General features: G+C 44.8%; 1 protein-coding gene across 15 annotated transcripts in view; it reads right to left on the bottom strand.

Moving 5' to 3' along the window:
* The window catches only part of NSD1 (nuclear receptor binding SET domain protein 1), a 153,559-nt gene extending 133,639 nt beyond the window's left edge, over window positions 1-19,920 (bottom strand). Inside the window, exons 1-4 of one of the 15 annotated variants that reach the window (XM_072756518.1) lie at window positions 17,803-17,929; window positions 17,730-17,756; window positions 16,498-16,611; window positions 15,668-15,757 (exon numbers count right to left, since the gene is read on the bottom strand). In XM_072756518.1, coding sequence (XP_072612619.1) covers window positions 15,668-15,757; window positions 16,498-16,527 — 120 coding nt within the window. In that variant the 5' untranslated portion in view covers window positions 16,528-16,611; window positions 17,730-17,756; window positions 17,803-17,929. The other 14 variants (XM_072756524.1, XM_072756519.1, XM_072756517.1 and 11 more) reach the window with 14 other exon arrangements.
* Window positions 19,921-20,144: the final 224 nt, after the last annotated feature.

A 20,144-nucleotide genomic window follows, 5' to 3' on the forward strand; every position in this document is an offset into this window, starting at 1 on the left:
AAAAAAAAATAAAAGTAAAACGTAGGGACACCTGGGTGGCTCAGTGGTTGAGCGTTTGCCTCTGGCTCAGGGCGTGATCCTGGAGTCCCGGGATCGAGTCCCGCATTGGGCTCCATGTATGAAGCCTGCTTCTCCCCCTGCCTGTGTCCCTGCCTCTCTGTGTCTCATGAATAAATAAATAAAATCTTTTAAGGGAATAAATAAAGTAAAAAGTTAAGTACTGTCCATTTTGTATACTTAAGAGCTTTCTCCTTTGATTAAAACTATTCATTTCTGGTTGGGTAGGTGTAGCAACCAGCCTCCTACATGGCTCCCAATGATTCCCACCCTCTTGGTATTCATGGTATTCACTCAAGGTATTCCGCACCCACATTATATCCCCCTTAAATCTTCCTGCTTGGTCTCTCTTGAATCACTCACCCTGGTGGAAGCCAGTACATATCTCCCCTATGGAGAGCCTCACCTGGCAAGGAACTGAGGCCTCCTACAAGCAGCCAGCCAGCAGCCACATAGCCATCTTGAACAGGAATCCTACAGCCTTCAGATGACTGTAGCCCTGACTGATGTCTTACTTGTAAATCTCATGAGAAACTGAGACAGAACCACCCAATTAAGCCACTCCAGGATTCCTAACCCACTGTGATATAACTGTTTATTGTTTTAGGCTGCTAAATTGGAAAGTAATTTGTTAGGCAAAGCAGTTATTAACATAGAGGGAAATAGCCCCACCATAGCTCTAAGAATTTATGTTTTCAAGAAGCACCTGGGTGACTCAGTGGATTAAGCACCAGATTCCTTTTTTTTTTTTTTTTTTAAGATTTATTTGTTTATTTTAGAGCACAGACTAGAGGGGCAGAGGGAGATGGAGAATCTCAAGCAGGCTCCACATCAAGCCCAGCAGAGGCTCAATCTCACAACACTGACATCATAACATGAGTGGACCCCACGAGTCAGATGCCCAACTAACTGCACTACCCAGGCACTCCAAGCATTGGATTCTTGATCTCAACTCAGGTCTTAATCTCAGGGTTCTAAGTTTAATAAGCTCCACAACAGACTCCACGCTGAATGTGTAGAGCCTACTTATATTAAAAAGAAAACAAATTATATATGTATTTTTTAAAGATTTTATTTATTTATTCATGAGAGACAGAGAGAGAGACCAAGACACAAGCAGAGGGAGAAGCAGGATCCATGCAGGGAGCCCAACGTGGGACTCGATCCTGGGTCTCCAGGATCAGGCCCTGGACTGAAGGCAGCACTAAACTGCTGAGGCACCCGGGCTACCCAAATTATATTTTTAAAAGAATATTAAACACTATAAAAATTGTCATCAGGGGCGCCTAGGTGGTTCAGTGGTTAAGTGTCTGCCCTTGGCCCAGGGTGTTATCCTAGGATCCTGGGATCGAATTCTGCATCAGGATCCTCAGAGAGAGCCTGCTTCCCCACCCCCCATGTCTCTGCCTGTCTCTCATGAATAAATAAATAAAATCTTAAAAAAAAAAAAAAAAAAACTGTCATCAGCATAGTACTGGATATCAAAATAAAATCCATATTGGAGGGCAGCCCGGGTGGCTCAATGGTTTAGCGCCGCCTTCGGAACAGGGTGTGATCCTAGAGACCCAGGATCGAGTCCCACATCAGGCTCCCTGCATGGAGTCTGCTTCTTCCTCTGCCTGTGTCTCTGCCTACCTCTGTCTCTCTCTCTCTCCCCCTCTCTCTGTGTATCTCATGAATAAATAAAATCTTAAAAAAAAAAAAAATCCACATTGGGGCACCTGGGTGGCTCAGTTGGTTGAGTGTCTGCCTTCGGCTTAAGTCATGATCCCAGAGTTCTGGATTGAGTCCCATATCAGGCTCCATAATCAGTGAGGAGTCTGCTTCTCCCTCTGCTCCTCCACCTTACTCATGCTTTCTCTTCCTCACCCTCTCTCTCTCATATAAAATCTTTTAAAATAAATAAAATTCATATTAAATCAGTAAGACTGTGGCAGACAGGATTTCTTCACATTTTTACAAGTCTGTAAACTTAGTTTATCAAATATATAAAGGCACAATATGTTTGGAATCAATAAAGAAATCACTTCAAAACAAAGATATGGGTATATGAAAAATCAAACCAGCTCCACAACTATAGTAAATCATTCACTAAAACTAAAAAGAAATTGAAATATTTATATCCAATGAAATAAAAGGATAGTAACTATAAAACATTTAAATCTGAATATTTAATAAATAAATAAATAAATAAATCTGAGTATTTAAGTAAGCAAAGGGTATAGACCCAAAGGTCATAGAAAAAATATAAACAATAAACAAATGGAAATTATTTCAACAATAAAGTATTAATTAAACCAAGCTTTGGTAGCATTATACATCCATTTACTAAAGAAAAAAATTTAAAACATGAGTGCTATTAAAGTTGGTTTTGCTATCAAAATGGGGTAAATGCTAGACTCTCACCCTATTTAAAACTATTAAAATAGGGGCTCATGGGTGGCTCACTTGGTGAATCATGCAACTCAATCTCAGGGGTACGAATTGGAGCCCTATTTTGGGTATAGGTTAAAAATAAAATTAAAAAAAAAAAAAACTATTAAAATGGCACAATCCTGGGACACCTGGCTCAGTGGTTGAGCATCTGCCTTTGGCTCAGGGCACCATCCTGGGGTTCTGGGATCGACTCCTGAATCAGGTTCCCTTTAGGGAGCCTGCTTTTCCCTCTGCCTGTGTCTCTGCCTCTGTTTCTCATGAATAAATAAAATCTTTAAAATAAAAAAAATTTTTTTAAAGGTACAATCTGGGGCAGCCCGGGTGGCTCAGCGGTTTAGCACTGCCTTCAGCCGAGGGCCTGATCCTGGAGACCTGGGATCGAGTCCCACGTCGGGCTCCCTGCATGGAGCCTGCTTCTCCCTCTGCCTGTGTCTCTGCCTCTCTCTGTGTGTGTCTCTCATGAATAAATACATAAAATCTTAAAAAAAAAAAAAAAAAAAGTACAATCCTCTTAGAAAGCCAAATAGAAAAAGATATATCAAGACACAAAAAAATCTAACCCACTGCCCTGATAATTCCACTACCAGCAGTTTATCCTTAGGAAAATATTCCACAAACATTATTATGAAATTATTACTAAAAAGATATTCAACAGATATTATCAATCAAGATTTTCCTTTCAATTCTAACATCTACTCCACCAAAGAAGTGATCTCAGTGGTTTTATTACCTCCACTATAATACTTCTGCCCCAAAGCTCTGTTTAAAAATAAAAGCACTTTTTTTTTTTTTTAAGATTTTATTCATTTATTTATGAGACACAGAAAGAGAGAGCCAGAGGCAGAGGGAGAAGCAGGCTTCCTATGGAGCAGGGAGTTCCATGTGAGACTCAATCCCAGGACCCCCTACATCATGACCTGAGCCCAAGGCAAATTCTCAACCAACTGAGCTACCCAGGTGCCCTAAAAAAACACTTTAAATTTACAATTTTATTACCTCTCAACAAATGCTCTGCAATTCCTTACAGATGACAGCATGGGTGGAGGTGTTTTTCCTTGATACACTAATTACAAAAACAAATTCAATACATTGTTAATTGAACCAAATGCAATATTAAAGAAACACCTTTGGATGTAAAATTCCAATGACAATTTGCATAGCATTAATGTCTATTTTTACTGAGTACAAAGGTAACTTGTATATCACCTACTTGCACCAGGGATCCCCAACAGTTCCAATTACACATTAAAGAGAAATTAGAGATAGAAAATATACCCTCATAATTTACAAAGAAAGACTACCTTTATTCAGACTTTTCCTGGTATATAAGGGGATATCATATAACCAGTAATTATTTTTAATTTAATCTATGTGTAAATACAATTGTTCATACTCTAAAATGGATTTTATCCTTCTAGCAATCTTTACCAGAGTATTACGGTATTTTACACAACATCACTGGAGATGTGAAAAGAACTTTAGAAACCTTAATAAAGTAATTCTGCCTCATAAAAGCAACACTAAAATCTGTTCCAATTTATTAAGGGAAAACCACAAGTATGTATGATCTTGTTGGTTATCTAATAAATTATCTAAAAGTGGAAGCAATGCTTAAAACTTATGGTTTGTATAAAACCATTACAAAGAATGTAGATCACCTAGAATATACAAGGAACTCTCAAAACTCAACAGTTAAAAAAAAAAAAAATCAAACAACCCAATTAGAAAATGGGCAAAAGAGATGAACATATTTCACCAGAGGATATACAGATGGCAAATAAGCACACAAAAAGATGTTCAACATCATTAGCTATCAGGAAAATGCCAATTAAAACCATAATGAGATATCATTACATAACTATCAAAAGAGCTGAAATAAAAATAGTAACAACACAAATGCAAATCAAAACTACAATGAGACATCACCTCACAGAATGGCTAAACTGTCAGAATGGCTAAAATCAAAAACACAAGAAAAACAAGCACTGACAAAGATGTGGAGAAAAAGGAACCCTTACTGTTGGAAAAAGGAATCCACATTGTTGGTGGAATGCAAATGGTGAAGCCACTGTGGAAAACAGTATAGAGGTTCCTCAAAAAAAATTAAAAATCACATGATCCAGTACTTTTACTCGATATTTACCCAAAGAATATAAAAGCATTAATTTAAAAAGATATATACACCCCCATGTTTACTGCAACATTATTTGCAATAGCCAAGATATGGAAGCAGCCCAAATGTCCACTGACAGATGAAATGGATTAAAAAAGGTGTATTGTGGGTGTGTATACACAAACACACACACACACAGTGGAATACAGTCATAAAAAAAGAATGAGATTTTTCCATTTGCAACAATATGGATGGGTCTAGTAGGTAAAACGCTAAATGAAATAAGTAAAAAAAAAAAAAAGTCAAAACAGACAAACAAAAAAAAAGAAATAAGTCAAAGACAAATACCGTATAATTTCTACTCATGGATTTTTTTCTTTCAAGTGCACGTGCATGCAAGCAGAGGGTGGGGAGGGATACAGAGGGAGAGAATCTTAAGCAAGCTCCACGCCCAGCAGCCCCATGCAGGCAGGGCTTGATCTCAGGACCCTGAGATCATGACCTGAGCCGATATCAAGACTCAGACACTTAAGGGACTGAGCCACCCAGGTGTCCCTGGAATTTAAGAAACAAAATAACAAAGGAAAAAAAAACCTAGGTCCCTGGAATTTAAGAAACAAAATAACAAAAGAAAAAAGAGAGAAAAGACTAGACTCTTAAATAGAACAAATTGATAGCTACAGAGAGGATATTGGAGAGGGATGGGTGAAATGGGCTAAGGAGATTAAGAGAACACATTATGTTGAGCATTAATGTATAGAATTGCTGGATCATTGGGGGCATCTTGGTGGCTCAATTGGTTAAGCATCTGACTCAATTTCAGCTCAGGTCAAGATCTCACAATGGCTGGACTGAGCCCACAGGGCTCTGCTCTCAGTGTGCAGAATCTCACTTGAGATTCTCTCTCCTTTGCTCTCTGCCCCTCCCCACCTTCCCTTATGTGTGCTTACCGACGTGTGCTCTTTCTAAAGAAGTAAAATCTTAAAAAAAAAAAAAAAAAGAAGAAGAAGTAAAATCTTTAAGAAAGGTGCTGAATCATTATATTGTACCCCAAAACTAATATAACACTGTCCATTAATTACACTGGAAATGAATGAATGAATGAATGAATGAATAAGGAAAAAATAGAAAAATTAAAAAGGGGCGCCTGGCTGCCTCAGTTGGTAAAACATATGACTCTTGATCTGTGATTGTAAGCTCAAACCCCACAGTGGATGCAAAGGTTACTTAAAAATAAAAATCTTGAAAAACAAAAAGAAGAGAAAAAAATAATGACAAGACCAAATGATAGCAAGGATGCAGAGAGTCTGGAAATCAGCTCAGCAGCTTCCTATAAAATTAAACATGTCACTACCATACAATTCAACAATTACAACTCTTAGGCATTTATTCCAGAGAAATGAAAACAGGTTTACACAAAAACCTGTATACAAATGTTAACAGCACTTTTACTTCTAACAGCCAAAAGCCAGGATTTGGCCAGATGTTCTTTAACAGCTGTATGGTTAAATGCATGGTATATACACTCTGTGGAATCTTAGTAATAAAAAGGAATAAAATATTGATACGCTCGGGATCCCTGGGTGGCGAAGCGGTTTGGCGCCTGCCTTTGGCCCAGGGCGCGATCCTAGAGACCTGGGATCGAATCCCACGTCGGGTCCCCGGTGCAAGGAGCCTGCTTCTCCCTCTGCCTATGTCTCTGCCTCTCTCTCTCTCTATCATAAATAAATAAAAATTTAAAAAAAATATATATATATTGATACACTCAATAAACTGAATGAATCTCTAGGGACTTACACATATAAGTGAAAAAAACCCAATCCCAAAAAATCAATACACTGTATGATACCATTTATGTAACATTTTGGAAATAACAATTTTACAAAGGACAGGTTTAGTTAGAAAAGGCTGAAGAAGGAGCTTTAAGGAGATGGATATTATATAAAAGGGCCACAGGAGAGATCTTGTGGTGTTCCTGGAACTAGTTTATATCTTGACCATGGTGGTACATGCATAAAACTATACAGGTGATAAAAATGTATGGAACTGAATATACACATTATATATAGTATGTACTACACAAAATGAGTACAGATAAAACTGGAGAGACATCTGGAACATATCTTTTTAGAAATACAGAATTTCCTTTTGGAAAAAAAATAACCAGGAAAAACAAAAACTGGGGACACTTGCACAAGATTGATGGATTACATCATCAATATCCTGGTTGTAGGAATGCCTGGGTGGCTCAGGGGTTAAGCATCTTCCTTCAGCTCAGGGTGTGATCCTGGAGTCCCAGGATCCAGTCCCACATTGGGCTCCCTGCATGAAGCCTGCTTCTCGAATCTCTGCCTGTGTCTCTGCCTCTCTCTTTTCTGTGTCTTACATGAATAAATAAGATCTTAATATATGAAGATATACATATAATATATATCCATATACCCATATTATCCATATATATATCCATATATTATATATAATAAATATTCTAAAAATGAAAAATAAAGATTTTTTAAAAATCTTTAAAGCCCAACATGGGACTTGATCTGGGGTCTCCAGGATGATGCCCCGAGCTGAAGACAGTGCCAAACTGCAGAGCCACCCCGGCTGCCCCTACCAAAATATTTTTAAAAGAGTACATACAGGGTACAGCGTGACTCAGTGGTTGAGCATCTGCCTTCAGCTCAGGGCGTGATCCTGAGATCATGTCCCGCCTTGGGGTCCCTGCTGCGGGCCTGCTTCTCCCTCTGCCTATGTCTCTGCCTCTCTCTCTGTGTCTCAGGAATAAATAAATAAAAACTCTTTAAATAAATCTTTTTAAAAATTTTTTTAAACTTGACTTTATCTTTTTTTATTTTTTTAAGATCGTATTTATTTATCCCTGAGAGACACACAGAGAGAGGCAGAGATACAGGCAGAGGGAGAAGCATACTCCCTGCAGGGGGCCCAATGCATGACTTGATCCCAGGACCCCGGGACCACAACCTAAGCCAAAGGCAGATGCTCACCACTGAGTCACCCAGGCACCCCCAAAGCCTATCTTTATATTTTATCTCCTGACATGCCCACTTCTCTCTAGATTCCTATCAAAGAATTTCTTCGCATTTGTGCATGTTATTCCTTCTTACTGGAATGTCTCTGGCTCAATTATATACAGCCTTTCTGTGAAGTTCTTCCTGATTACTCCAGATATGTCACAGTACTGTATCTCTAACAAATACTACACCACTTAGTATTGTGTATTGTCACTGTTTACATGTCATCCTTAAACAGTCAAGTTCCCTAAAAACAGACTGTGTCTTACCTTTTTTTTTTAATACTAGCCATGCCTGGCACAGAAGAAGCACTCAAATTATCATATAAATTATGAGGGGGGGATCCCTGGGTGGCGCAGCGGTTTGGCGCCTGCCTTTGGCCCGGGGCGCGATCCTAGAGACCCGGGATCGAATCCCACGTCGGGCTCCCGGTGCATGGAGCCTGCTTCTCCCTCTGCCTGTGTCTCTGCCTCTCTCTCTCTCTCTCTCTATCATAAATAAATAAAAATTAAAATAAAAAAAATAAATAAATAAAAAATAAATTATGAGGGGATATCCCTGGGTGGCTCAGCAGTTTGGTGCCTGCCTCTGGCCCAGGGCGTAATCTTGGAGTCCCGGGATCAAGTCCCACATCAGGCTCCCTGCATGGAGCCTGCTTCTCCCTCTGCCTGTGTCTCTGCCTCTCTCTTGGTTTCTCTCATGAATAAATAAATTTAAAAATCTTAAAAAAAAAATTATGAATACATGACTCCAAAGTTTCCAGCCCTGAAATGAAGAGAAAGAGGATGCCACCAATAATATAGAAGAAAATGTGTGGCAATATAAGGGATAGGTTCAAAAGTGAATATGGTATGGTTAGAAAAGAAGGCTGGTTGGTGATTAGAATTTCTTGGTCTAAAGCTCAGAAGTCAGGTCAAGAGCATTTTCACACAGCAGAGTAGCAGCAAAGTGAATCCACAAAGTGGATGAGACTGCAGAAAATGAAAGAGGAATAAAAGAGAGCAAACAGTCAAAGTGGTAGTCAAATGCTGCAAATCTAACAGAGTAAGTATTGAAGTGTCATCTGTGACTTATAAAAGAACAGTTGCAGCAGACAGAAGGATATAAAAGCCAATCCACAGAGCATTAACGAGAGGTAAACAGAGTGGTAACTCTTTTTCAAGAAATTCACTATTAAAGGGGCAAGATCACTGGAGGGATTATAGGATATATAGATTCTTTTAGAATAGGAATATGTCACCCTGTTTTTTTTTGTTTTTTTTTTTTTAATTTTATTTTATTTATTTATGATAGGCACACAGTGAGAGAGAGAGAGAGGCAGAGACACAGGCAGAGGGAGAAGCAGGCTCCATGCACCGGGAGCCCGACGTGGGACTAGATCCCGAGTCTCCAGGATCGCGCCCTGGGCCAAAGGCAGGCGCCAAACCGCTGCACCACCCAGGGATCCCTGTCACCCTGTTTTTAGGGAGAAATAGTGACATAGGAGAAAGGTAGAGAATAAAGACTTCAGAGTAAGAGGAAAGAGTAATGAGTAACACAAGGTCCTCCAGCAAGGAGGGGGTCAAAGAGCAGAACCAGAGACATATGGAGATAGGATCCTTTTCTCCTGAGACAGGAAACGTGAAAGTAGAGAACTGCTGGGATGACAGCAGAGGAGAGAATCCCTGAGGAATCATTGTCTTAGGCAACAACAAAAGCCTTAAGTATCATCTGCGCTCACCTCTCCTTTCCTCAAATCCTGGCTCCAATTTTGCCTCCAATCCAGGCAGCCAATTTCTCTCCTCTGAAATAATCTTTTGGATTAACTCACCCTTTTCTTTCTACTACTGATTCTGCCCAAGTCTAAGGTTTCATGTGCGTGTGTGTGTTTTAAAGATTTGACAGAGGGCAGCCTGGGTGGCTCAGCGGTTTAGCACTGCCTTCAACCCAGGGCCTGATCCTGGGGACCTGGGGTCAAGTCCCACGTTGGGCTCCCTGCATGGAGCCTGCTTCTCCCTCTGCTATGCGCACTCGCTCTCTCTCTCTCTTTCTCTGTCTCATTAATAAATAAATAAAATCTTAAAAAAACAAACAAATAAATAAATAAAGATTTGACAGAGAAGAGCACAAGCAGGGGGACCAACAGGTAGAGGGAGAAACAGGCTCCCTCTAAACAAGGAGCCCAATGCGGGGCTCAATCCCAGGACCCAAAAATATCTATCTTTAAATAGCAAAGAAGTCTCCATGCAGAGGCACCTGGGTGGCCCAGTCAGTTCAACATCCCACTCATTTCAGCTCAGGTCATGATCTCAGGGTCCTGAGATCCAGCCAGACTCTGGCTCTTCCAAGCACAGCAGGGTGTCTACTCAAGATTCTCTCTCATGGGCAGCCCGGGTGGCTTAGCGGTTTAGGGCCAAAGGGCGTGATCCGGAGACCCGGGATCCAGTCTCATGTCGGGCTCCCTACATGGAGCCTGCTTCTCCCTCTGCCTGTGTCTCTGCCTCTCTGTTTCTCATGAATAAATAAATAAAATCTTAAAAAAAAAAAAAAAAAAAGATTCTCATTCTCCCTTAATCCCTCACCTTGCCCCACCCCCCTAGAGTATGAAAGCTCTAGCTCTCTCTCAAAGAAATAAATCTTCTTTTTAAAAGTCTCCATTCAAACGTCTTCCTATGAACAATACAGTGTCTATGTCCACCTGATGAAAGAACTAATATTATAATGCCAATCCATTACAAGGTGAAACTGCAAACAAATCTGGAGAAAAGATGCTGTGTTTCTTCTAGTCAATATAAATAAAGAAAAACCACTCTGATTACAGGCAAGGAAAAGACAACCTAGGTCAACCAGTAAACAAGTGACAACTGACAACATAATAGCACAGGAGGTTAAAGAGTAACATGAGGGCAGTCCAGGTGGCTCAGGAGTTTAGCACCGCCTTCAGCCCAGGGCCTGATCCTGGAGACTCAGGATGGAGTCCCATGTCAGGCTCCCTGCATGGAGCCTGCTTCTCCCTCTGCCTCTGTCTCTGACTCTCTCTCTCTCTGTGTCTCTCATGAATGGATGAATAGAATCTTAAAAAAAAAAAAAAAAAAAAAAAGAGTAACAGGATAAACATCAAAGAATTAAGAAATATAAGTGAATGACACAATGAAGAGATGATAAAACAAGATTGGTAAAATATGTTATTTTTTAAAATGGTTATGTACATGGAAATGTCTACTATTCTCTCTTCTTTGGTACACACTTAATCTTCCAGAGTGGACAATTCTAAAAGAAAATCTTACTAAAACTGATTAAGTCCTTAACTATTTAACAAAAATTTACCCTCTTTATGATCACGATGAGAGTGAACCAAAATAAGTATGTCATCTCGCTATTGTACAATTTTGCTGGACAGAATTTCTTTTAATCTATTTGATTCTTGCCTTATTATAACAAACAGTTGTCATCATAAACAAAGTTTGACAAAGGTTTAAAAAACTTCTCTTCATAATTATTAATTTTACTTTTCAACATAAAATCCTAAGTAGGGATCCCTGGGTAGCTCAGCGGTTTGGCGCCTGCCTTCGGCCCAGGGCATGATCCCGGAGTCCCAGGATCAAGTCCCACATCAGGCTTCCTGCATGGAGCCTGCTTCTCCTCTGTGTCTCTGCCTCTCTCTCTCTCTGTGTCTCTAATGTATAAATAAAATCTTAAAAAAATTTTTTTTTAAGTTTAAAAATCCTAAGTAAATCCTCTTCTCCTTATTATGAAATTTTGGTCTCCATTTTAAGTGGATTCAATTTCAGTGGTCTTCTTTATAAATATGTACATCAGATCATAGCGGAGCTAACTACATCCTAAGAATTTTGACTATCCCTAAATTCATGAATACCACCATAGTATAAATCTCCATAAAACATATAAGGGAAGAGCAGAAAACAAACAACTGCTACAAATCAGCCTAGTGTGGGATGACTGGGTGGCTCAGCCGCTGACTATCTGCCTTTGGCTCAGGGCGTGGTCCCGGGGTCCTGGGATGCCCCACATCAGGCTCCCCACAGGGAGCCTACTTCTCCCTCTGCCTGTGCCTCTGCCTCTCTGTGTGTGTCTTTCATGAATAAATAAAATCTTAAAAAATAATAATAAATAAATAAATAAAATCTTAAAAAAAAAAAATCAGCCTAGTGAGTAAACCAGGCCCAGCCAAGAGTGTCAGACACTATCAGAAGTCACCACAGAAAAAAGAAAAAAAAAAAAAACAGAAAAAAAGAGAAAAATAAATAAATAAATAAATAAATAAAAATTTAAAAAAAAAAAAAAAGAAGTCACCACAGAAAACCAAGAGTACTGAGATAATTCTATGATTTCAAGGATTTTAATCTTGAGTCGCTAATAATCTCAAGTACCTTGAAAGATAACCTGTATCATTTATGACATCTTTTTACTACAAGGCTATGAAGACCCAAGGAGACAATACAGATTAAACACTTAATAAGGTGTAAGTTATTGCCTGTTTAAACTTACAGCTCTGGGACCAATGTTCCTTCAATATTTTATCAAATACCTACATATTATGAGCTCTGTACACTATGCATGTTCACTGGCAAGAATTAGGTGTCAACCTAATTAAATATAAAAGCACCAAGTCAGGACTATTAACTATGACAATCATTTCACATCACTATATTCAGACAAAATAACTTAAAGACCGTAAGAATAAACTGAGAGGCTGCTATTTATGACAGGAGGCAAACAGTCTGCTTACAGCTAGATATACAAAACAACGGACAATATGATCATGAATCGTATGTTTTTCTCTAATTCCGGTCTTTCCTGTCTCTAATTCTAGACAGGAAGAAAACAATCCTAATAACTACTTTCACTCTCACTCTCACACAATAAGAGAATCTTATTCTATCATAATATCACAGACAGGGATGCCCTGGTGGCTCAGGTTAAGTGTTTGCCTTCAGCTAAGGTTATGATCACAGGGTCCTGGGATCAAGTCCCCCATCCAGCTCCTTGCTTAGTGGGGAGCCTGCTTCTCCCTCAGTCTGCTGCTCTCCCTGCTTGTGTGCATGCGTTCTAATAAATAAATAAAATCTTAAAAAAAAAAATCACAGACAAAAGAAAAAGACCAGGGACGCCTGGGTGGCTCAGTGGTTGAGCGTCTGCCTTTGGTTCAAGGTGTGATCCTGGGGTACCGGGATCGAGTCCCACATCGGGCTTTCTGCATGGAGCCTGCTTCTCCTCCCTCTGCTTATTTTTCTGCCTCTCTCTCATTGTGTCTCTTGTGAATAAATAAAATCTTTTTTTTTTTAAGATTTTATTTATTTATTCATGAGAGATAGAGAGGCAGAGACACAGGGAGAGGGAGAAGCAGGCTCCATGCAGGGAGCCTGACATGGGACTCGATCCCAGGACTCCAGGATCATGCCCTGGGCCAAAGGCAGACGCTCAACCACTGAGCCACCCAGGCGTCCCAATAAAATCTTTAAAAAAAAAAAGAAAGGAGAAGGAGAAGAAAAAGACAAATAGCATTTGCTAATGATTTTCTAAAATTTCTAGCCCTGCAGCACCAGGATGGCTCAGTTGGTTGAGCAACCCACTCTTGGTTTCAAATCAGGTCATTATCTCAGGGTTCTGAGATCAAGCCCGGCATCAGAGGTCTATGCTCAGCAGCAGCCTGCTTGGGATTTCTCTCCCTCTCCCTCTGTCCTTCTGCTCATGCATGTGCTCTCTCTCTCTAAAAATAATAATCATCATCATAATCATAAATCATAAAATCTCCAGCCCTGACAAGAGAATCTAATGCAGAGTAAGTGTTCTGTATATGCTGCACCAACTAATTAACTGTAAATAGTCTGAATGTATTAATAGCATGTGACCATTTAGAATTATTATTATTATTATTTTTTTTTTATTCATGAGAGACAGAGAGAGAGCGCGAGAGTGGCAGAAACACAGGCAGAGGGAGAAGCAGGCTCTATGCAAGGAGCCTGACGTGGGACTTGATCCCGGGACTCTAGGATCACACCCTGAGCCAAAGGCAGGCGCTAAACCGCTGAGCCACCCAGGGATCCCCTAAGAATTATTTTTATTACATCTTTCCCAAGCTATATTGTTCAGTTGAATTTGCATTCTGAGATTGATTTGATACTATCAAGTATTCAGTTAAAAAATATCAAAGGCAAAAAAAATAATAAATCAATAAATAAATAATCAAAGGCAAAAATCAAAGCTATAGATTGCATCCACAATCTTAAACCAAAGGCCTAAATAAACTGGTTACCTGCCTCTTCAAACCCATTAAGTCTTTAAGCAATTTAGACTTTCTGCCAGAAAAAAAATTGTCTATTTATACAAGTTTACTAACTCCCAGTTTAGATACCTAACATGCTGTCTACAGGCTCCAATACTGTCGATTGTTCATAATAAAGCCAATACTCGGGATGCCTGGGTGGCTTAGTGGTTGAGTGTCTGTCTGCCTTTGGCTCAGAGCCTGATCCCGGATTCCCAAGATCAAGTCCCACATCAGGCTCCTTGCATGGAGCCTGCTTTTCCTCCCTCTGCCTGTGTCTCTGCCTCTCTTTCTCTATCTCTCATGAATAAATAAATAAAATCTTTAAAAATAAATAAATAAATAAAGCCAATACTCCACTGACATCTTTGATGAGAAACACAGATTTATGTTTCTATACATATGCTTCTACAGAAATACCTATTTCCATTGTCAGATCTAGGGTTTTATGTAAATAGAAAGGCAAAACTATATACGTAAAATAATTTTCAATGTGAACCCAAGAAAAAGAGTTTGTCTAAATTACCAATAAGTTGCCAATACAGCGTATCCACCCTAAAAAATATCTAAAACAATACATACTCAAGATAACTACCAGAGCAAATTTTTAAAATCTGCAACTGCCAAGTTAAGAAACCAAGGAGTACGAATGCATATTTAATACATGAATCAACAAACAAAAGTGACACACCCACATTCTATTTGACTTTAAAGAACATCAAGACTATAAGGTAAAGTGAGTATTTAATGCACTCAAAACAATCACCACGTAAATTTTTTTGTGATTAAATCTTTAAACATTTCAGAGTTATAAGGGAGTGGGGAGATCCTCTGGTGACATTACAGGTGACCATAACAATACATCTGGGCAGAAACAACATCAGAATCAAATATTTAAAGGTGAAGGGTATCTTTTAACAACCAAGAAGTTTGATTTTAAAGATGATGAAACAGACTAAGAGAAGTCAACTGATCATTCTGCTAACTGATCAAAAAATTCTGCAAAAGATCAAATAAAAAAGAACTTTATCATTTACAACTCCTTAACAACGGTACACAGCACTACTGAGTAACTCAGATTTTCATTTCTATACACATACACATATCTCTCTCTCTCACACACACACACACACACACATATACATACACTTCTAAACTAAAAACTAGAAGACCCAGGAGCCTATGCTGATGGTGGCAGTTATTTAAAGCACAGGATGCTATACCTTCACACCAAGTAGTTCATAAAAATCGGCCTAATTTAAATTTTGACTGATGTCTAAGATCTTATCTTAGCCACTTTCAATTTGTACCCAAAATGCACTCCAACCTGAAGAGTCACCCTATCGACTAAAAAAATAATCCATCCCTTGTGTTAAAAAAAAAAAAAAGGACTCCAGGAATTTGGTTCACGTGTACTCATATCAGCAAGCCAAAGCATTTATTAAAAAAAAAAAAAAAAGCTAAACAAATGTGTACCTCCACCTTGAAAAAATAATATCTGAGCTCAACTGAATGCCCTTAAAAGTTTTCTCTTAGTCCTCAATGGAAAGTTAACTGGAAAAATCTGAAAAGAACCAAACTCATACAACAGAGATACGTTTAAAAATCAAAGTAACATTTCCCCAAAAAGCCTATCACTAGCAATAGGCTCTCAGCTGTGAACTGATAAGCAACCAAAAACCAATTAGTTATGTTTCCCTTTTAAGTTGCCTGTATATATACATTTATGTATATATTTAAGTTGTACCAAAAACTGCTTACAAATGGCAATTCCTGTGAAGTAGATGATGATGAAGTTCCAGGTAATTCTAGCATGTTTCCTAATGTACTGGTACTGGAGTCTGGATCATCCTGAAAAGATAAATTTATTGAGTTTAATTGCTCTTCTATGGTAACGTTTGTATCTCCTAGTGCAAAGGGGGCTGGGAGAAGGGCTGCTTTTTCATTGCTGCCGTCCACTTCATTTCTTTGCTTATTTTTCTGTGTTTCAGTTTGAGGAGCTAATGGCAAGAATGGCGATTTGACTGCACCATGTCTACTCTCTGGTGTGCTGTCTTGTTCATTTCCCATGGCCACGTCTACACCATTCTCTGATTTAGGCTCATAATTGCAGATGGCATTGGTCTGAGTTTCCTCAAAGATCTCCTCTATACTCTCATCCTCTGTGACTGGCTGTTCTGGGTCCATTTCAGAATCTACATCTGCATCGTCCACACAAGTAAAATTCTCAAAGTGCAGAAAGCCATTCTTGATAGTCTTTGTTACTTTTACCTGGAGTTCGGGGGAGTTATTACAAGAGGGTTCCTGTTTCATAGCAAGTGCTGTTGGACCACCAGGACTCAAGGAAGTGCAAACAATTGGCGACTGAGCTCTTGAATCACTTTTTTCAGGGTCTTGAAAGGATTCTGATCCATCAGCAGACCCATTTAAATACTCTACATTGATCATGGAGGCCAAATCCTGTAGTCTCCGCAGTGGAATGTAACAAGATGGAGAATCTTGTCCATAAGCATTTTGGGATGTTCCACTGGCAGTCGATAACTGCATAGTACACCCATTAAGTGGCTCAGAAAAATTGGATTGACCATTACCGAAAGGGCTGTCCTTGTCTTCAGGGGCATCTAAATTCACTGGATTGGAAAAGGGCAGCAGACAATTTCTTCTAGGTAGTTCACAGGTCTGATCCATCCTGGGCCAGCATCAACCTGGAATCCAAAAACAGCAATTAGTCTGAGTTTATAAGCCATTTGACTCTTATCTCCAAAATGGCAGCCACTTCTCAAGGCCTAGTGGCCTCGATGCCTTTCTGCTGCACTTCCATGGACGGAAAAAGTTCCCCAGCTGACGATGGAAAAATGGCCTCGGTGAGCATCCGCAAACTCCATCTTCCCGAAGCTAGGCAGACCTTGCCACATGCAAACAACCCGTCCCTTTTTCCTGCACTGCAGACTGGTGGACAGTTGGGCTGAACTAAAATTAAAATCCCTTTGGCAGTAGAAATTCCTAAATCTCAAACAGGAATCATCCTCCCCATCCCCCGCTGGGGGAGTCCAGCGTCCGGATCTCCAAAAGGGAGGGGGCTGTAAGGTTCGAGGGGGGATCCCGGACGCTGCACAAAAAAAGGTTACCCCCCCCTTCCTGGCTCGCTCGGGTGCAGCGGTCACAATAGCGCTGCACCCTGCGACCAGCCGGCGCTGAAGCCCTTGCAGCGGCCGTGCCCAGGCCGCAGGCGAGTCGGCCGAAGCGGGTGCACCCCGAACCTCGCCTTCCAGGCTGCAGGACTGCTCAGTCCACGGCTGCAGGGCCCAGAGGCCGGGACGCGCGGCAGAGGGAGAGAAACGGAGGCAGCCGAGTCAGGGCAGCAGCAGCTGCTACAGCTTGACAAACATGGCTGCTGCCGACGCCGCCGCCGCCTGCCCGGGCCGCGCTCCTTTCCGCAGCCGCGGCAGCACCTCCTGGCCGAGCCGATCGCACTCATCAATATTAAGCAGCAAGCAAAGTTTGCTGCAGGAGGGCAGCCGGCCCCGCGCCCACCAGCCGGCTACCTGAGGGAGGCGGAGGCCGAGGTGCGCGCGAGAGGCCGGCGGGGCACTGGCCGCGCCGGGAGGAAGTTCGCGGCGGCCGGGCCGGCTAGGCCTGAGCCCGGCTGGTAGTGATGGAGGGGGAGGGGGCCCGCGGCTAGAAGGCCGCGGGCCACCAACACCGCGCCGCGCCCGGCCCTCCCCCGCGCCCCTCACCTCACAGCCACCACCATCTTCCCCGCCCGGCCACCTCCTCCCTCCTTCTCGCGCCTGCCCGCCACCCAACCCAGCGCACTAGTTACCGTGCCCCGCGCCCCCTCCCGGGCCGGCTGGGGGGAGGGGGTGACCCTCATTACACTGGGGCGCGAGCGGAGCCTTGGGGAGAGAGCGGAGCCGCTCGCCGCACCCCCCTCCCCCCGCGTCTCTCTTCAAGGGAGCAGGCAGCGAGCGCGACCTGCCCCGGCCTATTCCGCCGCCGCCTCCTCCTCCTCACACCCCCACCGCGCGCGCCCCCGCGGCGGCGCGTGCGACCCAGCGCCTCGCGCCGGCCCGCGTGCGGCTGGGGCACCGAGTGCGCGCGCACCCCTTCCCCCACCGCGCGCGCGCTCCCTCGCCTCACTCTTCGGGGTTCAGGGCGGGTGAAGTCGGGCTCGCGAGCGCGCCGCCCAATCAGCGGAGCCGCCGCTGCCGCCCCCTCCCCTCCCCTCGCGCGCCCGCCTGCGGCCCGGGCCTACGGGCCGGCCCGGCTGCCCGGGCGGGGCCTGAGGCAGCCTCCCCAGGGGCCTCGCGCGCCTCCCCGGAGTGTCTGGGCCTGCGGGCGTCGTGGGTGGCACTCAGGTCCCCTCACCTGCCTCGGGGCGCCGCGCCGGCCCCGAGCTGCACACGGCTCCTGCACCCTACCCATCTCGAGCCCCAGCCCCGTCGCCACCTGGCCCGGCTGAGGCCTGTCCGACCGTCCCGCCAGCCCCGCGTCAGTCCCGACCTCCATCTTAGGTTACAGCCCGGCTCCCCATCCACGGGGCACCTGCCCTCAGCCCGCTCGGCTCGACCCGAGGCCGAGGCAACCCCCCTCCTACCGCGGGGCTCACCTGGGGCTCGGGCTGGGGTCTTCGAGGCCTCAGGCCCCGAGCAGGCGCGGCCGCAGGTGAACCCCCTGCCCGGCCGCACCCCAAACCCACACCACCACCACCACAGACCAAGCAGAGCAGGAAACAAAATGGAGGCAGCAGCTCGGGTCTGCCTCCCCGAGCCAAGCTTGTGCAGCCTCAGGGCTCCCTTGCCGCAGGCCCGACGCCCGCGAGGCAGGGGGCTGGCTCGTCCCGGGTGGCACAGGCAGCCGCCCCAGAGCAGCGCAGGCAGGCCGGGGACTCGGCCCTGCGGTCCCCACAGCCCCTCACCCACCACCCCTTCCCTTCCCCCTCCCTCCCATTTCTCTCCCTCCCCCTGCCCGGCCTTGCGGGGTGAGCAGCGACCGGGAGCCGGGTCGGGTCGGGTTACCCGCCCGGGCACTGCTTGCCGGGCCGTGGCCTCGGCCGGGGGATGAGGCTAGGCGACCCCCGCGCCGAGCCCACCCCCCGCGCCGGAGCCGGGCAGCAGCCTGACAGCGCGCCCGCACCTCGGCCTGCCGCCGTGCGGCCCCCGCCCAGTGAGGCCGCGTCCCCAGCCGGGGCACCGCCGGGACGAAGCTCCCTCGCCACCCCCGGGCTCAGGGGTCCTCGCGGCCTCGGGCGGGGCGAGGGGAGCGCTGGGGGAGGGGTCCACTAATCCCTGCACCGCCTCCAGCGCCCAGTCTGGGTCTGGGCCTGGCACGGGGACTCGGGCCGCGGGCGCGGGCGGGCGTCCGGAGGTGTGTGCGCGCGGGGCAGGGGACGCGGGCTGGGGGCCCGGAGGGGCCGCGCCTCGCACCGCGGACGCTGCAGTTCTCCGCACCCAGGCAGATGGCCCTCTCGTGCCACGGCCGCCCAGCGCAGGCCGCCGGCTCCGCAGCCCTGATCCCCCGGGAGCGCGCGCCTCGCCCCTGCGAGCCGGGCTTCGGGACCCCGGCGGAACTGCGCTGGGAGGGCGGACGGCTCCGCGGGCCCAGCAAGGCCTAAGGGCCTAACCTTCCGCCCGGTGTGGTCCGCTCCCAGGGCGCCTTGGACCTCGAGGCCTGCGCCCAGCGCCCGGGGCCCGGCAGCCCTGGCCGGGGACGGCCGCGAAGCGTCCAAACATCAAAGACGGCGGCGTAAGGACAAGTCAGAGAGCCCAAACCCAGCCTCAGCCCGGGCCTCCGGGCCCCCGAGGCCCTTCCCCCAATTCGGTCTGACTCCGTCGCCCCCTGGACTTGCACCCCTGCAAAAGGCTCACCGCGGCAGCTAGCTGTTACCTAAAGTGCTAAGGGCATCCTCGCTGTTCAGAGAAAACCACGATCTACCGCCATAAAAATCCCGCCTCCTCCAGAAAGCCTTCTGTGATTAGAGTTAACTCCATCTCAAAGCTGAGGGCGCCGCCCTCGAGAGCCACGTGACTACCATTCCTCCCTGGGCTTAGTAAATGTGCATAATTATTGCCCCAGTGGAGTGTTTACCCGCAGCCCTTCTATCTGTTAGCCATGAGCCCACTTGGGAAAAAGGCCACTTTTGGCCTCCCACTGCACGGCATCGGCACGGGGGTCCCTAAACTCCACCCTGCAGCCTTTCTGGTCCTCCACCCCGACATTGGCCCTCATAGCCTAGGAG

The sequence above is a fragment of the Vulpes vulpes genome, chromosome 4 (genome assembly GCF_048418805.1).
Source record: "Vulpes vulpes isolate BD-2025 chromosome 4, VulVul3, whole genome shotgun sequence".
NCBI classification, from domain to species: Eukaryota; Metazoa; Chordata; class Mammalia; order Carnivora; family Canidae; genus Vulpes; species Vulpes vulpes.